Below are 24,462 nucleotides of genomic sequence, written 5' to 3'. Positions count from 1 at the left end.
TTTTTCCCGTGTTCAATTAGTTCTAGAAGGGCGAGCAAACTCTCTGGACCATACGCATATGTTATGCGCGTTAAGGAGTCTTTGTGAAGCAATACACCTTGCGTATAAAAACTGAGGTGCGAATGCTTTCCTGGAACAATATTTCAGGAACCGAAACGTAGAGATCACTGGCCTGCCGGTAACCGAGAAGGAAAACCTTCCTGAGGTTATTGAGAGGATCGGGGAAGTTTTGAATGTACCCGTGACATCCGACGACATTGAAGTGTGCCACCGTGTGCCTACTAAAAACTCTTCGTGCCAGAACATAGTGCTACAGTTTCAGAAACGCTCAAAACGCGACGCCTTCCTTGAAAAAGCCAGAAAACAAAGAATTACCGCAAGCGATCTTGGGCACCCTGATGGAGATGCAAATCCTGTCTATATAAATGAGCACCTGTGCCCTTCACTCAAGAAGCTGATGGGACTCACTGTTGCTCGTAAGAAAGATAAGCAATGGAAGTTTGCGTGGACGAGGAATGGCCGCATATTTGCTAAGAAGGATGTAGCTTTGTCAGTGGTCCGGATCGATTGCGTCAATGACCTGGAAAAGATAGCCTGAAGATTTCGTGCGCCTACTGAGATTTCCATTTTGATTAGGCATGACTTCCCAGTTCTTTCTACCTGCAGATATCAATAGCCTTTTTGCAAAAAACAAAAAAGTAACGTCATTCTTTCATCTTAACGCACAATCTCTGCGCAGTAAAGAAGATGAAATAATCGCATTTCTTGGCTTGTTTGATTTCGAGTTTGACATAATATTTTTCACTGAGACCTGGTACCGAACTGATCATGAAGCCCTTATCATGCCGCATTATAACTCATACGTGCTAAACCGCCCAAATAAAAAAGGCGGTGGAGTAATGATAGCTGCAAAGGAATCCGTTCGGTGTTCAGTTCTTCCTGACTTTACTAAATCCTGTGAAGATTTTGAAATACTTTCTCTAAAGGCTGGGCAGAACATTTTTTCTGTTTTGTACATACCTCCATGTGGTAGCATCCCAAACTTTCTTTCATTTCTTGACACTTTTTTAACATGGATAACAGAAAACAGATTTTACTTAGTCCTTGGCGGCGACATCAACATAGACTTTTCTACACCCTCAACTCAGCAGCGTCAAATAAATAACCTGTTAGACTGTAACGGTTTCATTAATGCCATCATTGATCCAACGCGCCTGTCCACATCGACCGCAACTTCAATAGATGCTTTCATTACAAATTTGCATGACAATTCAATCGTGTCTGGCGTTATCTCTGGCCAAGTTTGTGATCACCTACCAATTTTTTACTTCATAGATAGTCGTATAACAAAGTCCAATAAAACTACTCAACAACAGCGACAGTTAGTGAATAATGATACCTTGACACACTTTCGGTCTAGACTTGAGCAAATAGACTGGAGTCCAGTTTATGAGGTTACAGATCCTGACAAAGCATATGATATATTTATAAGCATCATAAAACCGGTATATATTGAATGCTTCCCATATCGAAGCACCAGAAAACCAAAGAGTGCTCGCAAGCCATGGATAAACAAAGAATGTTTAAAGATGATAAAACACAAAAACTACCTTTATAATTGTTTCATTAAGAATAGAAGCACTGATGACTTTCTTATATTTAAGGCGTACAGAAACAAGGCGACATCATTTCTGCGTCAGGCAAAGAAAGAGTACTTCCATAGTCTATTCAACAAGGATGTTCTGAAGCGAAGTGATAAAGTATGGAAACAACTTAATACCATTATTAACCCATCCAAGAGCATTAATGAACTGGAAGTCATGATAGATGATGAGACGTTATCAGGAAAAAAGCTGGCTGATTCTTTTAACGATTTCTTTGTGTCTGTTGCGCATACTATTCATGACCCTACTTGCATGAGATATCTTGGTCAATCGAACTCGTTTATCGCTTTCCTCGCTCCAACAGACCAAAACGAGATTATGCGATGCTTTAATAGCCTCAAAAATAGCAAGTCGAAGGACGTGGATGGGTTCCAGATCCAACCGTTCAAACATGTAATTGATGTCCTTTGTCCTATGTTAGACCATGTCTTTAACTGCTGTTTCGCCCAGGGCACCTTTCCTAGTAGAATGCAAACTGCGAGGGTCATCGTAATTCATAAAGGAGGGGATACTAACAATTTATCCAATTACCGTCCGATATCTATACTCCCGTTATTTTCCAAATGTTTAGAAAAGCTGTTACATAGCAGGATTCTAGGTTTTTGCGAAAAGCATAAGTTGATCACACCCAGTCAGCATGGATTTAGGAAATTACACTCCACTGAGACCGCTCTTCTTACACAGAAGGAGCTGATTTTAGAATCTTTCGAACACAAAGAACTAACACTAGGCATTTTTATAGATTTTTCTAAGGCATTCGATCGCGTTAATCACGAAACCTTATTACTAAAACTAGACAGATATGGCTTCCGAGGTTGTTTTTATAGTATCATTAAATCATATTTAGAGGCCCGATTTCAGCAGGTTGTGATTGATAACACACTATCTGACCCCAAGCATATTGCTGCCGGCGTACCCCAGGGTAGCATACTCGGACCGCTACTTTTTAATCTCTACATTAATGATATTGTAAACATTGACCCTAACACAACTTTTGTTATCTACGCTGATGACACCAGCCTATTTTTCAGGGCACCATGTGTATCGAGTCTGGAAGTAAATGCTACGAGGTGCCTATGTTCGCTACACCACTGGTCACTTTCCAATTCGCTGAATATCAATATAAGCAAAACAAAAGCTGTGCTTTTTAGACCCCGTAATAAGTCTGTTTCTGAGTTAACGTTATCACTCGGTTCATCAAAAATACACGTCTCCTCTTCCGTTAAAAGCCTTGGTGTCACATTCCACGAGAACTTATCTTGGGATGTTCATGTTGATAATACAGCCGCCAAAATTTCAAGAGTAGTAGGTATCCTCTCCAAGTTTCGGTACTACTTTCCACAATGCATAAAAAAACTTTTGTACGACTCTTTGTTCACCAGTGTTATAACTTATTGTTTCTTAGTCTGGGGTACAACCACTGTCTCCAATATTACAAAACTCCATGTACTACAGAAAAAAGCAGTTCGTGCAATTAACAACATTCCAAATGATGCACACACCAAACCTGTCTTTGAGGCATTACACATTGTACCTATTGTGCAATTGTACTCTGTCCTGCTGCGCAAAAAGTACACATCAAATATTAATCAAGAAACTGCATTCCTCGCTGATTTGTCTAGACTAACATGCAGAGAACGCCCCTACAATACGCGCATCGGAGACAACTGGTATTTACCGCGAACGCGAACTAACTACGGCAGACAAATGCTGTCCTACAATATCCCGTCCATTTTAAACAATTTGTGAAAAACTGTCATTAGTGAAGAGTAACAGCATATAGTTTCTTTCTTTAGTGTACTAACTCAGCCTGCTTTTATGCCTTCCCTCTTTACGTGATATGTTTGATGGTTATGTGTTTTTTGATGCCCTGAACGTGTTCATTTTCGATACAATGTGCTTTTGTTTTAAATATGTCACAGGCATAACATATAATGTACCGTTGTGTGATTGTGAGTTTTTGTGCACAATGTAGTTGCTGTAGGGGGCGGGGACCTCCGTCAAGCCTCTATAGGCTTTTTGTCCCCGCTCCCCACATCCTTGATGTGAAAATAAACCTGATTGATTGATTGATTGATTGATTGATTGATTGATTGATTGATTGATTGATTGATTGATTGATTGATTGATTGATTGATTTATTTATTTCTTGAGGATTCCTATACATTCGATATCTGCGGCGACGAAAATCTAAAAAGAAGCGAATAATATTTCTAAGCTAGAAAGTATGTGCAACAGTGTTCTGAAAACGCTTCAGGCCATCAGATTTTACTATCGTTGTGGCAAGCCCCAACAGCTTGCTTCGCAACAAAGCCATTTGTCCAAGTTTAGGAGTAAGCTAATTAAGTTTCAGAAGCAACCGAACATGCTAATTTCGCCCCTGCACACACAGCTTGACCAGCGTATCGAGTACGTGCATGCATCTACAACTGTAGCATCTTGCTTTCGCCAGGAAAGCAACCTGAAATTCATGATGTTTTATTTTTATCCCTTGAATGAGAGGAGTTATTCCTGAACGCAGCATGTTTTGGCGCGTTTACCGATTACCTAAATCAGAAAAGGACAGAAGAAAGTGGGATGAAAATATATTTCAAGCTTCTTTCATATCTTCCCATTTCCAACAAAAACGGGCAACGGCGACAATACACATGCACGACCATCTTTCCATAGACTCAGGCCATGATGGATTCAAGGGGGTGGGGGGAGGAGAGATATCTCTTTTCCAAGCGAAAAATTTTGCATAGGAAAACCGTGCTGAACAAGGAAAAACCGTGCTGAAGTCCAAAAAATAGATAGGTTCAAATTGTACCACCCCTCCGAGAGTGCCCAACAAATCCGTCCCTGATCCAGGCTTACAGCATCGGTCGAAAATAAGCAAGCAAAATTTACAGCAAACGTTGCCTAAAAGTGATTGAGTACGAGTTTCAACGTCAATTGCGCTGATATTGTTTCATTTGATATTGGGTACGCTTACGCTTGTTAGACTATTAAAAATTAAAACGTGTAATTTTGAGTGAACGCTGCTGTTTCATATTGTTACTTTGGATGCAAATCTGGATACTCATCACGCCAATGCAACGAACCAAGGTAAACGGACTGCTTGGACGCACCTTTGGCGATTTCACGCGACCAGGCATCTTATGAGCGCACCTTACTTATTACTTCACTTAACAAACGCCTGTGCATCATTAATTTTAGGTAAAGTGACTCTTCGCGCAAAGAACATGGGTGCGCAAACACCCATTAGCATCTCATCCTATTTTGGCGCGAGTGCGATAACTATACATAGCTGTAAAGAGTACCTGTCTCATATGCCATTTCTTACTATCCCTCCTGTCTCTGTTTCACCCTTCGTATCGACTGCGCTACACCGCTTTCATTTCCATCGGGTGTAGATCACGCGTCTGATGAATACACGACAGTTTTTTTGGGTGGCGTCCATACTATTCTTCCCTTGCATTTATTTCTGTCATTAAACCACTACCACGTAATCCAATGACTTTTAAGCGGAAGACCAGACGCTGTTGGACGGCCGCCGCGATCACAGACAGGCAACTTCCACATGTACACTTGCTGCCAGCTCGCCGTGCACGTGATATACGATGAGTGAGGGTCGCAAAACTCGGCAGAACACCCCGGCAGTGCTTCAATACAGGGGCTGCTCTGAACTGCATAATGCTTTATCGTCACGCTTAGCTGGATTACAGCCGTGCAACTCGACCTCTGCGGGTAGTTGTGATGGACGCCATCATTGTATCCATGGGACTCACGATTCGGCTTCATCGAAGCGTAGCAGCTATAGTCGGAAAAGTTCAGCAGCGGACAGGCGGAGCTTCCTGCTGTTCGGCAGCGTCCATGCATAGGGCGCGTCCCGCACCGCATGAAACACGAGAGGACCGAGTTAGATGCTTGTCGCTTGTGGCTTGCGCGCTCAGCACTCGCCGTTCAACCGAGCCCAGGATCGGCCGCAACAGGCTCAGCGAGCCATGGGAAGAAAAATGATAGGTGTAACGTTAAGAGATCGGAAGCGGCCGGAGTGGGTGAGGGAACAAACGCGGGTTAATGACATCCTATAATCGAAGTCAAGAAGAAGAAATGGGCTTGGGCAGGGCATGTAATGCGAAGGCAAGATCGCTGCTCCTTAAGGGTAACGGAGTGGATTCCAAGAGAAGGCAAGCGTAGCAGGGGGCGGCAGAAAGACAGGTGGGTGGATGAGATTAAGAACTTTGCGGGGATACGGTGGCCGCAGCTGGCAGAGGACAGCGTTAATTGGGGAGACATGGGAGTGGCCTTTGCCCTGCAGTGGGCGTAGTCAGGCTGATGATGGTGCCTCATTAGACCTAACGGAGCGTGTTGGAGTAGTGAGAGCAAATGCATTTCAAGTTCGAGTGAAGTGGAGGGCTCATCATGCGCCGGTGCAGCGGCAGCAACGACGAGACAGCAGCTCTTATAAAAGTGCTCGTTCCTGGCTTGCGCGTCGCTGTCGTCGGCGTAACGGCCAGAGATGTACCAAAGCGAAAAGCACGGCGAATGATGAAAGTAGGGTCAAAGGAAGGGAGGGCGAGGATGAAAGGTGGAAGAGGGGATAGCGATGGAAGAAAGGCGGAAGCGCAAGATGGAAAGTGGAGAAGGAGGAAGGCAAGGCGGCGCAGGCGATAAGTGTCGCACTCACTTTGCGCCGGCTGTTACGTAATGACTTCCTAAACACGTTTGCAGTTAGCCGTCATGCTTAGAACGTGCACCGCAGCCACTTGCGCAAAGCGACTGCGGTGGAGAGTAAAATCAACCGCGAGAGTGCGGCCATCCAGCCAGAAAGTACAATGTGCACCTGCGCGCAGACAAGGGTTTAAAAAAACGACGCTGATGCCAGATGCAACAAAATCAAGCAATGAAAAATATGCAGAAATAAAGACGGGAGGTGAAACTAAACACGTCGAGGGAGGAGCAAAAATTCCGCTCCTGTAAAAATAAAATGTCGGTGCCCCTAGCGCGAGCGAAGTGCAGAACCTCTCTCTGTCTGTGGACCGAAATCTCTGAGCATTGAGGGAGAGGAAATGCACAGCCTCCATCATAATAGCCAGGAGAGCCGACATTTCGGCGTGAAAGCTACGAGGCCCCGCCATGTGCAGACTCTGACCCGTGAGGCAATTTTGCATTGGAAGGTTAACCCGTATCGTGGGGGCCTTCCGAGTCCGAAGAGGGGGGTGGGTGCGTTTGCACTCCATCATGCAGCTGCCCATGTCTATTCTTCCCGTCGCTTCGTCGGCGCCTGTGGCAACGCTCACCAGTTTCTGCGTGGCCGTGATGGTGCTAAAAACTGAAGCCGAGGAGGCTGGCAGGGTTTCTGATGGGATAGGCTGGCCTGCCGACGAGTGTAGGCCAGCGTCGTCCACACCGCCAGAAGACCTCAGCCGAAATGCTTGCTCATTCGGACGGCCTTCAGCCGTGACGCTGCACTATTCACGTTGCTCGCACGTCAGGTCGCCTGGTAGGCGAAGAAACGTGTCGCTGGCTCCATACATGTCGTCAGATATTATGCTCGAGTCTGCTGCCCTGCTCGAGCTGATGGAATGCCATATTTAACTGCCGCCGATGATGAACACTTTGCCCAGACGAAGAGAAGTCCTCTTGTCGAAACTTTGGCTAAGCACCTTGAGGCTCCCCATCTGTTGTTCACTTTGTTTTGTGTTGTCAAGAAACCCATGCCTTCTCTCTACCATGGATTCCTCTGGCGAGAGGCGCTTGTGCGGTGGTGGTAACCCTTGTAGGCCGAAGCAGTTATGTTGCACTATGTCCGTGTGCTGGGATAGGGCCTGACCTGGAGACGGGGATGCCGTTCCGTCTTCTGTAGAGTTGCCTGTTGATCCCGGAGCTCGGAAAATGTTCGTTCAAGTCACTCCAGCGTGGGCCGCTGGTTTTCAGATTGTTGTCGCTGGTTGTCGCTGGTTGTCGGAGGTTGACGTGGACCTCCGGCAAATGCGCGTTGGTAAACTGAAGAGGGTTGGGGATAAAACAGAGCCTTGCGGTGTGCCTCTGTACGGGGCGGGTAGGGTGTCTGTCCTGAGATCCCCTATTCCGATGGCGGCGTCTCTCAGGAAAGCCTTTATGTATTCGTGTGTTCGATTCCCACAATTAGTGGAGGCCAGGCTTTCGAGCATCAGTCGGTGACTGCCATTATCAAGAGCCCCCTTGAGAGCTAAGACAAGGAGAGCCTGTGGTATGACAGTTACTCAAGAAGTTCTGCCGGGTATGCTGCTGGGCTAGTTGGTTTTCGTCAGACACCATGAGTTGGGTTTCCCCTTCAGGTGGTGACGAGAGGAAACACTTGATGATGATGAATTGATGGTTCGGAGTCGCAAACAATCACATTACTCAATGGCTGGACAAGAAGGTTAACTATTTATTTACACAAAATAAACGAGAAGAAACAAGCAAGGAGAAAACTATTTACAACATGACTGAAACGTTATTACACGAAATCAGCCCCCCTTATCCGGGAGCGTTCCCTTTTAAGCTTTCTGTCTCCGCCCTTGGCGGGGACAGCAACCAATCAAATACTGGGGAAAGGATGCCAGCAAATCAAACACCGAAGGCTCCTCATACAATAAAAAAGGAAAGCTGTCGCTGAGGGGTCCAGCGTCCAGTGGCAACAAACACGAGAACGAGCGTTCTGGCGACGGCGCCGCCAGCAACAGCAGCGCAGCCACCGACGCGCGTCGCGCCGTGCGTCAGCGGTGCGTCCGTCGTGCGTCCGCGGTTCCATGCACTGTGCTGGAGGCTGGATGGCACCGCAGAAAGTTCAGCGAACTTAACACCATGGAATCACATAATACCCTCAAAGAGATGTGGGAAGCACAATGGTTTCTCACAATATCGGTACAAATGTAGTCAGGAAAACTGGCGCCACATTGATGTCAGCCTGTGCGGTGTATATATAGATGAACGACATGTAAATGGCGCTGCTCGGCTTGCTGTCTGCGTCCTACGGCCGCTTGATGACGTCACCCTATTTTCCGTGCCATCGCATACTCTTAACTCCAATCACCCAACGAGCCATGTTTCCGTCGTCTCAACTCTTCTGTCAAGGGCGGAGGTCACCTGCTTCTCGGAAAACTGGAGCAGAAAGGAAGAAGCTAGTCATGATCGCCAATCTGCCGAGGAATGGCTGCACCCGTAGCGTTATTCAGCGCGTGTGTCGTCGTCAGGCCCGAAGGACACACAGAACCGATTCCCAGTGAAGCTTCGCTCGCGCGGTCATACGTATGCGAAGGGTGTCACGCATTCTGCGAAAGCACAACACCGGCGTGGCCCGCACAAACGCCTGTAGATCAACTTTCTACAGAAGCCCAAAGATAGCCTCCCTAAAAAGATATTGCGCAGCACATCGGCGAAACAAATGAACTGGTTGGCACACAGTACACAAACTACTTCCGGGAAATGAACACCGAGTGTATCATGCGTCTTCGGTGCCCTGCGAATGCCTCATCGACCATTATCGCACCGCCTCCTTCGAGCCAGCAAGCTTGCTTTGCATGAGCACAGTTAGGGCCCTTCGTTTTCGAGTTTCAATTTTTTTTAAATAAAAATCAGGGGATAAAAATCGGGTGCTATTTCTTGAGGTTTAAGTCGCGTATAAATCGCGTTTTTCAAGAAATTGTTTCATTATTCGAGTTTTTTCAGGTTGTTTTGCCAATGAAAACAACCATTAGCGCTTGCTCCGATGCACTAACGTAAAAGGCTTCGTTTGGTTTGGTTCATAGGGTTTATCGTCCCAAAGCGATTCAGCTTGGCCCCTCGTAATTTGACTTGATAAAACTGGTTTGGTTTTATCTTAGTTTTGTGGTGTTTAACGCCCCAAAGCGACTCAGGATATGCGGGACTCCGTAGTGGAGGGCTGCGGATCATTTCGGCCCCCTGGGGTTCTTTAACGGGCACTGACATCGCACAGAACACGGGCCTCTAGCATTTCGCCTCTATCGAAATGAGACCGGCGCGGCCGGGATCGAACCCGCGTCTTTCGGGTCAGCAGCCGAGCACCATAACCACTGTGCCACCGCGGCGGCGTAAAAGGCTTCATTTGTGCTTATTGTTTCACGAAAATATATAAATATCGGCATTCACCAGGAAATCTGAAGACATAAAACTACGCAGGAGACAGGACACAGAAAAGATGCAGATACAGGACGCTCGTCCTGTCTGCATCTTTTCTGTGTCCTGTCTCCTGCGTAGTTTTATGTCTTCAGAATGCCTTACCAACTAGCCTCTCATCACACACTTCTAGGCTTCACCAGGAAAGACTTTATTCATTTTTTTAAGTTAACTGCTTATTTTCTCACGCACATTAATATCGTTATGCGTCTGCGGTACCTCCCTGCCTTTGTGTGTACATCGAAAAACATCCTTTCAACGTCACAACAGCCATTTAGTGTTGGCGTATGCCGCAGGCGTCGTTTGCATGGGCAGCGCTCGGTATGCAATGATGTTACTAATGCGTCGGGTCAAAAGTGGTCTTCTGCACGCTCGATTCAACAGGTATTCTTCTACGGATTACTATAGGTGAAGTCATGCTGCGATTAACAGGTGTTAAAAATGGCGTAAAACCATCTGTAATTACCAGAAAACACCTCTGTAGAATAGGTTCTAGATATCCGTTAGTTTTTCTGCTCTGTTCACAGCGTTTCGCGCCGGAGGAATAAATCTCGGGCTCGATTTTCCCGACCAGAAATCTTCGATTTTTACGAAATGTGATCGCAGTGTAAGAATCTGGTAAAATCGGGTTTTACCCGGAAACGAAGGGCTCTAACCATAACCTTTTAAGAAGCTTCACCTCAAATCATGGCATATATCAGAGCACAAAAACGATCAGGTCAGGTGACCACGAAGGCGAAGAGAAGGTGTTGTAGGAAGCAAGATCTCCCGCCTTGTGATCACTTCTGAAGGCGGTAGAAGAATATTCTTACACGGTGCTTCTGAAGAAGGGTCGGAGTCGGTCCCGAAACGTTGCGGCGCCTTTGGGCGGCAGAAAGAAGCGAAACGCGCGCGCCCTCCGCACTCCCGAGCGGGTGTCCTATAGTAGTGTGGATTTGTAGGGGACGAGAGCTTCTGAAAGGAAAATCCGAGCGACTCGACCAGCATCTGTCTGCTCGAATGATCCTAGGATATGTGTGTAGCAGTTCCTGTGATCGCTTTTGTACATAATGTAAATAAAGTCAGGTCTACATAAAAGAGAAGACGATGTGCATATCTATGGTGCGGTCGGGGGGAGGGGGGGGGGGGGGGACGTTGCGTTTGAGCCAGATGTTGCGTTTGCGCCGAATTTCCTGCGCATTTCATCCGCTGTGTTTCGGCTTTGTATTTTAAAAAAAGCCCTCGCGCTAAAGAGCAGAGACCGCCGCTTTTTTTTTTTCCTTTTTAAAAACTGATATGACATCGTCTCCTTCGTGGCTACAAACTCGCCTTTGGTCCTAAAGACATGTGCCTAGTGAAAAGATAATTAGCACAGTTAGTTAATTAGCTGGTTATTAACGTTGCTTTTAAAGTTACTGTCGTCCACTTGTCTGAAGGATTGTTCCTGAACAGATTTTATTACTTTTTCGTCCACTCTCCTTTTACAAAATTCTGACAAAGTATTAGTTGACATCTGCAAGCGCATGCACCGAGCGCTTCGCTAAAAGAATCGAACTAACAACGGCAAAGAACTTTGGTTTGGGTTATGGTACGTGGTTTTTGAACGGAAACAGGTGAGCGCAAACGAAAGGCACACAGTGTAGAAGCGATTACCTCAAATTTGAGCTCACCTCTTTCCGTTGATAATGGCAAGGGCATGCTCGAAAATAGCGGTATTTTCCCCGACTTATGCAGACATCTTTCGAGGCTTAGCGGACGTCGATTACGAAAGTGCTAAGGGTTATTCAAAAACACTGAAAGCCGTTCTGACGGTCGTTCAAAGGGGCCCGCGGAAACAAATGGCAAGTGATATAGCACTACCATATGGTGTCACAGTTTTTCCCTTCCGCATGCAGCGAACAGCGCAGACTCCACGACGGACAGCGTACACAGTGGTAGAACAGCATCTGGGGCTAGTTAGTTTTGTATCTTCATAAGAGCAGCGCAGAAACAAAGACGACGGCCAGGGGCGCCTTTCACTCGTCCTTCGTCTTCTTTTTTTCTGCGCTGTTCACCCGAAGATGAAGCAGGCTGCGGTAATTATAAAAAGTTGAACAGTGCTTGCTGCTAAATATTGGGCTTGGGCTTGCTTTAAAATACTCACACGCACAAAGTTCTGCTGCACAGTGCACGCAATGACACGTGCGGCCCAGCCAGCCGAGCGTGTCGCTTGGCGCCAAGATTCCACGCGAGAGCTCATGCTTTGTTGTACACCCAGCGAATTTAAATGACTGACGCCTGCAGGGCGCAACGTGTCTAATCTGTCTTGACTGAAACCAGTACTTGTGTACACGTGAGTGTTGCCGAGTACCAGAGGAAACATGAAATCTCCTAGTCACTCTTCCCGGAGTCAACATCCTATACCGTCTCAACTCGCTTTTCATTGCCTTCTTTGGTAATATCGCAGTGCTTCGGTGTCCATTAAACTATGCATGTGCGGTCACCTCAGTCACAATCCCTGTTTGTTGTTTCAAAAACGCAGCTCACCGCAGATATCACTGCATATGCGAAAAGACCAGGATGCAGCGTTTTGCTGCATTCTGTTATGGTGGACGGAAACTTGCAAATAATGCAAATCGCGCCGTCTGTAGAACGAAAGAACAGCAAAGTTTCGGGCCTTGATTTTAGTTCTTCGCTAGCGCACTGCACTCGTCGGGAGATATAACCAAGGCGGACAGCCCATTAGCCAGGGCGGAGATAGACGTACTCAGTGGCCCACAGTCACAGTGTTCCTCCCGCAGCTCCCGCTTCTGAGTTCTCTTCTCCATAAAAGCTCTCGCGCGACGATCTGGCCGTTTCTGCCCGTTTCGTCGCACGGATTCACCACTTCCCCCCGAGCGACCGGAGCCAGTGTGAAGCGCTCACCAGTGACTTGTCCATGGCTCTGTTGGTGGCGTCGCGCGATGCGTTGAGCGTTGCCCGAGGGCCCGTCCACTGGCGGCCCTCTTTTATGTCGCGGAAGGCAAAGCGCCGTCGGCGTGAATGTTCTTTTTACTTTAGCAAGAGGAAGCTAGAGGCGCGTCCGCGACGTCGCCGCCTGGAACTGCGTCGCGGTCCTCTGCTCGGGACCGCTCAAGTGTGGAGGGTCGCGTGGACGACGCTGGCCGTTCGTCGCTCAGCTTTCTTAGCGCTGCTGGTCACTCTCTCCGGCGCGATTCCGGTCCACTGCTTGCGACGTCGCCGCCCACACTTACCGACGCCGGCCGCACGCCTTATCGAGCACCTCTCAGAGAGCGTTCTGAGGCGCCCGCGTCCAGCCGCTCAGGCACCGGCGCAGCTGTAATTCCGGGGAACCTATCCAGCACCGCTGCAGATGTGGCTTCTTTACACAATAGTCCACGAGTGTCGCACCCCGCGCCTGTTCGTAGGCGCACTGGCCTTGTCAGGTCAATGGCAAGAGCACATACACCGCCTATTCAAAACCCAGATATATAGTCTTTGTGGCCACTTCACGGAGGCTACCATTCGGAGGCGCTAGCTGTGAGTGTCAAATAAAAACTACAAATAAAATTTTTAAAAATGTGCTGCTTTTTAGCTTCTAATTTATCTCTCGGACAGTAATATCTAAATGGATTTTTGTTACTACGTATCTGTTCGACAGAGTTTGTTGCCAGGCGCTAGCTTGCTGCCAGGCGCTAGCGCGTTTATCAACCATCTCGAAGTTTGTAACTTGAACACTGTTTACGTTACCGCCAACAGTAGCGATAGCTCCCAATGGACATTAAAAATGCCATGAACGTCCTGTGGAAGTTCAGGACGTCCGCAGGACGTCGAAGGGAGTTCCAATGCTCTTTGGGAGTCTGCTAAACATCCGAATTATGGCTCAATCATACCGCAGGATTTTAATATGTTAACCCTGTTTCTCAAGTGGTATGATCAAAGCTCTGCACCAATGCAGCGTGGCTGCAGTGCATAGGGTGGCAGAGGAGCACAGAGCGTGCGAATTAAAACACCATGCATACCCGTGCTCCCCTACTACAACGCGGCAAGACGACCAAGTATACCAGCAATCAAAGCACAACATTCTACTCCCCCTCCCCCTTTATATTTCTAATTAGACGGGTTAGCAATGGGGATAGCGGTGTAAGAGAATGTTAGAAGAAGGAGTGCAAACCTTTGCTAAGAAACCCGCGAAGTGATTCTCGACGAGGAAGAGCTCGACGGCAACTAGATGCTGTGAGTATATCAGGAATTCGGAGGACTGAGAATTGGAGGTCTCTTGTGATATATGTTGAAACCACTGGTGTTCGATCCGTAGAACTCGCATGAATCGCTCTGTATCCTGGGAGGGTGCTTTCGCCTCTGGTTTCCTGGAGTAGGTGACCAGAGGGGGTGGGGGTTGGGGAAGAGTGAGAAGATGCTGGGAAAGGGGCGTACGTGCCGGGCGGATGCATCGGCAGTTCCATTGGAGAAAGCTATGGAATGGGCGGCGTGTCATAGTCTGATATGTCCTCGGGGTGGGGGCTGTGAGGATGGCCACAGAGTTTTTTCTTTTTAAGGAGTCGGGAGTCAGATGGGGAGGAGAGGGGTGTAAGTGTATGTTGAATTTGTTCTATGAATTCCGCCTACCCCTACCCCTATAGGCCATTGAGGCACGCTCTTTTGACTGGGTTAAGAAAGACCTTGTACGCCTTGCGGTGTATCACAAGGTCTAGTATACCCATGTATGCTAATGAGTGAGAAAGGATGTTCCAATAAAAGTGTCACACCACCACCACCACCACCTTCCATGGCGAGTACGTGTCCGCCTGTTCTATGGGCAAGCGCGCCTTATATACCCTCCTTTCAAATGCGCACTGCGCACGGCTGCGCCGAAAGATCAAACGGTGGCGAGGAGGAGAAGCGGCGGCGCACATGCGCAGTAGCCTGCGCCGTGCTTGACGTCAGTCTGGGGGATGCGTGACGTCAGTCCGGGGGATACGCGTGTCACGCGAAGCGCGGTGCTGGCGAGCCTAGTGAAGCTTTTCGCTTCAAAATACTGAGGCGCAATGACGACAACATGAGAAAGAAAAAGAGAACACATGGGCATGTTGTCATTGTCGCAGTATTTTCAGTCACGCACCTCCTCGCCCCACAGGCCGTCATTCTAAAATATTTGCTACCAACTGTCACAGTTCTTAACGCAAATTATGTTGCCTGCGCGCTCCAACTATTTCAGCCGCTGATCACTGGCCACGGTTTCGAACCCGACTTTCAATGAAGGCGAAGCGCAAAAGGCGCCCGTGTGCTGTAGGATATCAGTGCACGTTAAAGGTGCACTGAAGAGGATTCTGAACTTGTCTTTTTGCCGCGGGAACTCGATCTACACGTTCCTAGCATTCTTAGAAACTGCGACTTATTGCCCTCTGTGGCCGATTTCCCTAATTAAATCGAATTAACGTCCGGCTCCCGCCTTTATTTTTTGAATTCTCCGCGTACGGTGGGCGGAGTCGACCAACGCGTGAAGTGCCTTTCCGTGGAGGCTCTGCTTTCGCTTTATTTTGTTTTTTAGGTTTCCAAGAATAAATAGTTTCATTCGCAGATAATATAGCCGCAAAATAAGCCCGAAGAAATAAAAATACGCGCGGACTATTTGCTACTACGGACTACTACGTATTACTCTGCCGATGGCAGAGCAGCAAGCCGCCACGGGACTGGGTGAAAGGCGCTCCACGCGTTGGTCGACTCCGCCCACCGTACGCGGGAGAATTAAAAAAAAAGGCGGGAGCCGGACGTCAATTCGATTTAATTACGGAAATCGGCCACATAGAGCAATAAATCGATGTTTCTAAGAAAGCTCGGAACGTGTAGATCGAGTTCCCGCGGCAAAAGACAAGTTCAGATTCCTCTTTAAAGATCTCCGGGTAGTTGAAATTATTTCGGAGACCTCCACTATATACGGCACCTCTTTTTTCCTCTCTTCTTTCACTCCCTCATTTATCCCTTCCCTTACGGCGCGGTTCGGGCAGACAACCGGACGTGATAGCCCTTCAAGAAGCTAGCGGCCCGGCGAAATTGCAAGGCTATAAAGCATTCATTCCCCCATCAAACTCAGTGACGATGGCGACGACCCCGTTCACCGCTACCTTTGTGCAACGCAACATTACGGCTACACAACACACTATAGACAGTTCTAACGAACAATACACGTTACTAGAAATTGTGCCGAGGAAAAAGGGAAACGCCAATCTCTTTATTCTGAACTTATACAGTTCCCCAAAAGACAGAGGGTCAGGAATTCTAGACCTACTGCTTAAAGCCACGCGCCTGGCGGCCAGGACACAACTCCTTGTGGTAGGCGACTTTAACGCCCAACATTCGGCTTGGGGCTATCGCAAAAACAACCCCAAGGGCACCAAGCTGTGGCAAACGATCCAAAACCTGGGCCTCACAATTCTTAACGATCCCCAAGAAAACACGCGGGTCGGAAATAGCGTTAGCGTAGATACCTCACCGGATCTCGCACTCTCCAAAAACATTCGCGACGCCCGCTGGTCGAACACGAAACACACGCTTGGAAGCGACCATTACATAATAGCCACGACATTTGACACGAAACTGCACAAACTGCACCTCAAGCGCACTCGCATTACCGACTGGGATAGGTTCAGGCGCTTACGAGAGCAGACTGCCCCCGGTCATATCAACAACCTAAGGGAGTGGATCGCTGCACTCAAAGACGACGTCAAGACCACCACGGTCGAGACGGCTACTGAGGAGCCGCATCAAACGACCGACTCTAAACTCCTCCACATGTGAGAAGCGCACGCCAGCCTGCTGAATCGCTGGAAGAAACAGAGACACAACAGAAACTTACGCAAGCGTATTGCGCAATTCGAGCCCAAATCGAAAAATACACACTAGAACTACAAGAACAACAATGGGGCCAAATTTGTGATAATATGAATGGGAAGATGGGATGCAAAAAGATATGGCTCTTGCTCCGCCACCTGCTCGACCCAACACACACAAAATCCACACAACGAGACCAACTCACGAAACTAATTAACCAATATCAGGGTACAGACACAGAGCTACTCGCCGAACTGCAAAAACGCTACCTGAACCCGTCGCATACGGACCCCCAACCCGCATACGAGGGCCTCCCCAATGAGACCCTGGACGCAGACATAATGGATGCCGAGGTCTGGTTTGCTCTGGGTCAGCTCCGTACCACCTCCGCGGCGGGACCGGACGGAGTGTCGAACAAGACGCTCAGAAACCTGGACCCCAAGTCTGTCGCGGCTCTGACAGACATAATGAACACCTACTGGAGGGAAGGCGAGATCCCCCAGGAATGGAGGCATGCACGGGTGACCTTCATCCCCAAACCAGGAAAGAAACTCTCGATCGAGAATCTGCGGCCCATCTCCCTCACGTCTTGCATCGGAAAACTTATGGAGCATGTCATCCTTAACCGACTGAAAAACTACGCGGAAAACTGCGACCTACTTCCTCCCACAATGATTGGCTTTAGGGCTAGCTTATCCACGCAGGACGTGCTGCTCCAGCTTAAGAAGGAGGTGCTCGACCCTCCACGCGGAACTGGGACGAAGGCAGTGCTCGGGCTAGACCTGAACAAGGCCTTCGATAACGTTTCGCATGAGGCCATCCTCACTAACCTCTCTAAAATAGACCCTAGAGAACGGACATTCAATTACGTCCGATCATTCCTATCCGTTGGACCGCAGAGCTTGCATTAGGTGGCCTCAAATCGGAGCCCATTCCTCTTGGCAGCCGAGGCACGCCACAAGTCTCGGTGCTCTCGCCTTTCCTCTTTAACCTTGCGCTCATTCCCCTACCCCCAAACTTGCCGCCTTGCCGGGGCTGCAGCACACCCTATACGCGGACGACATCACCCTGTGGGTAACCACTGGGAATGACGGCCAAATAGAGGATACCCTGCAGCAGGCAGTTGACACAATTGAAACTTACGCGTCGGGAGCGGGCCTTGAATGCTCGCACTCGAAATCGGAACTGCTGGTTCTTAGGACCAAACCACGCGGTAGAAAAGCAAACCTGACCCCACCGACCCCTCTGAATGTATATACAGGGTCTGTTCTGTTCTAAAAGTAGTAGGACTCATTTTTTTAAATAAAATTTATTCAAGAGAATAGTACAAACGATTAAAATTTTTCACAGCCGCACCCTTCCGCACCTACACGCTGCTGCCAAAGAGTTTTGCAGTTTTCGTACGCCACCAGGAACGCCTGGAACGGAATGCTGTTTAGCTCCCTCGTCACGGCCTGTTGAACCGCCTCTACCGATCCGTGATGTTTCCCCTTGAGCGTCGATTTTATTCTCGGGAATAGAAAAAAGTCTGGCGGGGCCAAGTTGGGGCTGTGGGGGGCCTGAGGCAACGTTGCCGCCTTGTGCTGGGCAAAAAATCGCGGTCCGCATTCACATGATGAAGATCACTTTCTGGTTGGCCTTTTGCTCTTCTGACAACACTCCCGGCACCAACTTCGCGCACACTTTCCTCATAGCTAAGGTTTCTTTCACGATCTCAAAAACTTGCGTTTGAGGAATACTCAAGTCATCAGCAATCATTCTGGTTCTATTCCTACAATCACTGTTCAGTAAATATTTCACTCGCTACACATTTTCGCTGGTCTTGCTGGTCGAAGGTCGCCCGGAGTGGTCGTCGTCTTCCTCTCTTTCCTGACCTTCTTGGAACAGCTTGTGCCACTCAAAAAACACCTTATCTATCCATGGCAGCGTCACCGTAAGCCTCCGTAATCATATCGTGAGTCTCTTTGCCCGTTTTACCAAGATTTACACAAAATTTGATCGCGTAGCGCTGATCCAGTAAACGCTCCATGATTCTGCGTGACGAGACGCTTCGACAGGGGTTCAGAGTACAAGCGACCTACCAGCTCTCTTCAACAGCCGAGAGCCAACTGCCGATTTTCCCCAGCATTCCCAATATCCCCCTTCAACGATCCTGCACGCGCAGACAGACTCTCGTCCGCCCGTTCGCCCAGGAAAAAACCACTCCTACTACTTTCAGAACAGACCCTGTATGTGCAAGGACTTCCGGTCAAGGAGGTCCAAACCATACGCATACTCGGCATGTACATACAGAAGAATCGCAAAAACACCGAAACAATCAACAGACTCACTGCCACGGTCAATCAGACTGTGCGGCTAATCAGACGGATCTCCAGCAAAAAACGAGGCATGAAAGAGAAAGGTCTATGTCGACTTGCGCAGGCTTTCGTGCTGAGCAGGATTAAATCATAGGGAGAGGTGTCACGACCCCCAACACCTCTCCCTATGATTTAATAAATGTTTTCACCACCACCCACCACCACCAGGATCGTCTACTCCCTCCCTTACCTGCAACTGCAGCTGGCGGAAAGAAACAAGGTCGAAGCTACAATCCGGCAGGCCTACAAGGCGGCCCTTGGGCTCCCGCACAGTACGTCCACGGAGAGGTTGCTGGCCCTTGGGGTTCACAACACTCTCTCGGAGCTGTGCGAGGTGCACCTCGTTTCACAGCTCGGACGACTCACTCGTACGAGCGCGGGAAGGGCCCTCCTATACAGACTAAAGATGTGCGAACAGCTCCCAGACAGAGACTCGAAAACGCAGTTACCCACGCATATCAAGAAAGCTCTTTTGATCACACCCCTACCCAAGAACATGCACCCCACGCACCACGAAGGCCGACGCACAGCGAGGGCTCGCGCACTACACACCAAATACAGCCGACACGACAACGTGGCGTACGTGGACGCAGCGGAATACCGACAAACCCCGAGAAAAGCGTTTGCAGTGGTCGCGGTGAACGGGAATGGCGCCCCGTTGGCGGCCGCGTCGATAGAAACCATCTCCTCCGAGACGGCGGAGGAAGCGGCAATAGCCTTAGCTATAGCGAACACGCCTGCTGATATTATATTCAGCGACTCCAAAACAGCCATTCACAATTTCGTTAGGCGCCGTATCACATCTACCTCACTCCGCATCCTTCAAAACTCCCCCCTTCCAATTAGAGAAATTGAATTGATCTGGATCCCGGCCCACTCGTCTAATCCGGGGAACGAGGCGGCTCACGTGCAAGCCCGAGGTTTCGTCGACCGGGCAGTGAGCGCGCCCTCCGACCCGAATTTCACGAGGGACGAAACTGCCATAAATGTGGGGAAAGGGCCACATACACTCTAAGAACTAAAGGAGTGCGGGGAACTCCTTTCGATGGAGTATACGCTTGTCCCATATTTCACTCCTTTTTCCAGAGTCGCCGCACTCCTGCTAGGCGCACTCCTTCTGCAGGAGTAGCAACACTCCTTTATTACGAATGGCTGGGGAAAGAAAAGCTGGCCCGGAGGGAGGATTCGAACCGCGAAACTCTGCATTGCGAGCCGAGTGCGCTACCTCTCGCCTATACTTGGGACGGGTTGTAATGCTTTTCAGTAGTTATATATGCTAACATTTTGAGTTCAGCGGCAGTTTCGTGCGTAAATGTCGCGAGTTCTGTTCTCTAAATTGGTAGATCGCTGGCTGGTTAGAGTTGGCACAGCTTAGTAAATGATGAAACAGTAAAGGCAACATCTCAACGCCACAACGCCATGGTAAATCTTTACTCGACAGCAATTTCATGGTGCACGGTACGTTGACTCGTCCTTCGCGAACGAGTTAACTGGTGTCCTGATGCACTATTATTCGTATTAAAATGATGTGCAGCTTCCCTAGAGCACTCGTCGATCATTCATACCGTAGTAGGAATGCCATATAAAGTTTTTAGACTAATGTTTCGCCGTCGACCGCGAAGGTTTACGGGATCTGACAGAAGTGTTTTCCTTTAACAGAAGCGTCGCTCGTTTCTGCGAACCGCTTTTCCTTGGAGGTTGTTGTGCTGAAATAGATGTTGAAAAATGTGAATGGCGGTTCCGAAGGGCATAAAATATATTCACACAGCAATAACCTAATGTTTAGGATAAATTGCGACAGTTACCATGACAGTCTCTTCTTAAACGCATTCTACGGAAGTGCATGACTTCGCTGAATGGTATAGACTATTCAGAACCCCGCGGCGGTCGCATTTCGATGAAAGCGAAACGCCAAAGCCTCATGCACTGCGCGATGTTGGTGATGTCGCGATGTCAGTGCAGTCGCTTTGGAACGTAAAATCCATTGAAATCAAATCAAATATGCTGTATGAATGCAACGCAATAATCTCCAAAATGTACACTGCACGTATCGGTTATGTACAAGATCTGGCTCTGTGGGCGGAGCACAGGACACTTTCTTGTTTGTTTGTTTTTGCTTATCACTAGTTTGCATGAGATGCGAGTCACAGGTCACTATATATATGGCTCTGCTGCAGTACAAAAGCTAAAAAAATAAACAACCTCCAACTCCCTCAGGCCCTACAGGGAGTGCGCTCGCAGTTTTACTCTTTACAGAAGGAGGCGTTTCACTCCTTAGGGAATTTAGGCGGAGTAAACTGCTGCTAAAGAGAGTGCAGTAGCCGGTATACTCTATCATAGAGAGTATCAGTTCTTAGAGTGTACGACCACATTCTGTGGAATTGCGCAGATGATCCGCCTCCGGCGGAGTTGATACAGCTCCCTTCTCACGAGCGGTGGGAGGCCGTGCTGGCCAGCTCGGACCCTAAGATCCAAGTGCGGGCAATCAAGCGGGCCAACGAGGTCGCCGCTAGCCATGGGCTAGCGGCCATCTAGTACGTGCCTACGCAACCTGCTCTCGACGCGATAAATGTTTTACAAGCCAATCGGGTGTCCGCCGATATATGTGAAACAGATACTGGGCCATTTCCTTTCCTCAAAACCAATTTTCAATTTTTTTTCAAAGGGCAACCGAAGCTCTTTTAATGCGGCAGCGTTCGAGAGGATGTTCGGAGGAAAAGTCCTGCGTGTTGTCACACTAATTCAGGATTGGTCGAGAGGGTTGGAACGTCACAAGTTGAGCTGTTCAATTAAAATGATTAAAACTCTAGTTAAATTGGGGCTATGAAGTCGCAACATGACTGAAATGCCATTATGGCATATAAGGATGTAAAGTAAATTGTTACGTTGAAAAGGAAGTTTTGATAATTAGCTAGGAATCGGTTTGCGAGTCAGACCCGCTACACCTCTTTCGACCTGGTTAAGAAAGACCTTGTAGGCCTTGCGGTGTATCACAAGGTCTAGTATACCCATGTATGCTAATGAGTGTTTGCAATTAGAAAGAGGTATTAATTAAGAAAGAAAGCAGCAAATAACCATTAACTTTCTTGCGTCATGCTCGCAAAGCGGAGCTTAAAGATCCCCCTAATTTTTTTGTTGTCTGCTTTCTAACTTCACTTTAATTGCACTTAGAGATGCTTTTTTCCCAGACAATACTCACTGGCTCGTTGAACGTCGCTTGTGGGTTTTCCGACAGGTTTGGTGGACCGATGACTGCCAGATCCCAGACTACCAGCGCCATCCTTCTTCCTCCGTCTAAAATTGAGCGTGTATCGGACACTAAGCGCCAAGTCGAGATAAGAAAGGAAGTTGATCGGTTACCGGAGTCGGCTTTCGCTGCACTTAGTGCAAAAGAGCGACAACCTAAAGCACAAGGCGAAAATTTTTTTTATTTATCCTTCCACAAGTCACCCCAGGACAACAGTGCCCAGGAACTACACAGCTACCCCGAGTATTACCCTGGAAACCTGGAGCTGACATCGATCATGCCCCTGCCTAGCTTGCAGTGATTTGTGAGCTGTCGAGCGCCTCCGTGGAGCGGCTTTTCAGCATCGTAGCGCCGTCTCTAAAAAGAAGAGGTGCAAAGTTCTTTTTTTATGGCGAACAAGCCATTTGGGTTGTGCGGCCCATTGCTTTTGTCAAGAGAATGAGTTTTTTAGTCATGCAAAACTTTGATCTGGTCGTACAATAAATTGTGGTTGAAATTTATTTATTTATTTATTTTGTACGGCGGGATTTAAAGCACTGGTAGCCGTCACAAACGCAGCACCGATGTCCTGGTTTCGAAGCTCGTAGTTGCCTCGTAGTCAGCCAGGCGGCTACACTCCTCGTCTTCTTTGACGTCTACGGGTTCGGCGCAACTTCTTCACTACAATCACCCCCCCCCCCCCACCTCCAGGAAAAGGGAAGCCCTCCTGGCGACTCAGGGCGACGAAATGATGGCGGGGTCATATAGTATGGCTTCAAGCGGTCGACGTGAACGATCTTACTGCCACGGCGGCGAAGGTCGCTGGAGTGAGCTAAAGGTTCAACGAAATAGTTGACGGGGGAAGTCTGTTGGATGACACGATAGGGACCGTGATATTTCGCAACCAGCTTGCTGGACAGGCCCGCTGGTGATGAAGGGACCCACAGCCAGACGCGATCACCAGACGCGACGGCGGCACAGACGGGCAACGTGGCCAGGGAGGCCACATGCGAAGCAGATGGGCTGGTTGTCAGAGGTGCGCCAAGGGTTCGCAGGGGGTGGAACACGGCGCTGGGAGGGAAATGAACGCGGGGTTGAGGCGTGAGAAGAGAAACGTGCGGGTGGTGGTGGCCGTGCCACGGCTTCGGCATAAGCTAGGGGAGCAGGAAACGACGTTCGTGGTGACGAGACAGTTTCGGCATAGGTGAGAGGAGCCGTGAGCGGGGCGTCGTAAGAAGTTGGACGGCAGGCAGGGGGAAGCGCTTCGGCAACTTGTTCGCGAATAACATTGCGAACCCCAGGCGGCAGCTGTGAGGTAGACTCTTGAGTGCTGGGGAGCAGGGATAACTGTCGATCAACCTCTTCCCGGACGAAGTCCTTAATATGTTGAAGGAACGCAGAGTCGTCAGTGACATTGGAGATGGCTGCGACCGTTTCGTCGGGTTGGCGAGTGACGACACGGTGCCGGCGAAGCTCGTCATAACTCTGGCACATGGTGATGACATCAGCAACAGTGCGGGGCTCTTTTACCAGCAACATCTGGAAAGCGCCTTCATGGATGCCTTTTAAGATACGTCGAACCTTGTCGCTTTCGGGCATCGAGGAGTTTACGCGATGGCACAGGTCTAAAACATTCTCGATGTAGCTGGTGAGTGTTTCCCCAGACTGCTGCGCCCGGCCGCGCAAACGATGTTCGGCGCGAAGCTTGCGGACTGCAGGGCGTCCAAAGACATCCGCAAAGCGGGCTTTGAAGGTGGCCCAAGTCGTGATGTCGGCTTCGTGGTTAGTGTACCAGAGTTTCGTGACTTGCGTAAGGTAAAAGATGACGTTGTTGAGTTTAAGGACGTCATCCCACTTATTGTACGTGCTTACGCGTTCGTAAGGTGAAAGGCAATCTTCGACGTCTTGATCGTCGGTGCCCCTGAAGACTGGCGGGTCCCGGTGGCGAAGCATTCCGGAGCAAGCAACAGAGGGGGCCGGAGAAGCGGGGCCGGAGCTAGTGTTGCCGGAAGCAGTCATCGAGGTGGGGAGCCGACGGCTGCGGAGTTCCAGGGTGGACAGAGAAGATCGAAACCCGCGACCTCCACCAAATGTACGGCGGGATTTAAAGCACTGGTAGCCGTCACAAGCGCAAGACCGATGTCCTGGTTTCGAAGCTCGTAGTTGCCTCGCAGTCTGCCGGGCAGCTACACTCCTCGTCTTGTTTGACGTCTACGGATTCGGCGCAACTTCTTCACTACAATTTATTTATTTATTACTGTACTCAGATACTTTAGGG

General features: G+C 48.9%; 1 protein-coding gene across 1 annotated transcript in view; it reads right to left on the bottom strand.

The window, feature by feature from the left end:
- LOC149351093 (uncharacterized) overlaps positions 1-12,842 on the bottom strand; it is a 33,507-nt gene extending 20,665 nt beyond the window's left edge. The window contains exon 1 of the mRNA XM_089576969.1: positions 12,696-12,842. Coding sequence (XP_089433095.1) covers positions 12,696-12,710 — 15 coding nt within the window. The 5' untranslated portion in view covers positions 12,711-12,842. The remainder of the gene's footprint in view (positions 1-12,695) is intronic.
- Between the last annotated feature and the right edge of the window lie 11,620 nt (positions 12,843-24,462).

Source organism: Amblyomma mixtum, chromosome 3 (genome assembly GCF_055824585.1).
Source record: "Amblyomma mixtum isolate Tamu chromosome 3, ASM5582458v1, whole genome shotgun sequence".
In the NCBI taxonomy this organism is placed as follows: domain Eukaryota; kingdom Metazoa; phylum Arthropoda; class Arachnida; order Ixodida; family Ixodidae; genus Amblyomma; species Amblyomma mixtum.
This window is presented reverse-complemented; position numbering and strand designations above follow the sequence as displayed.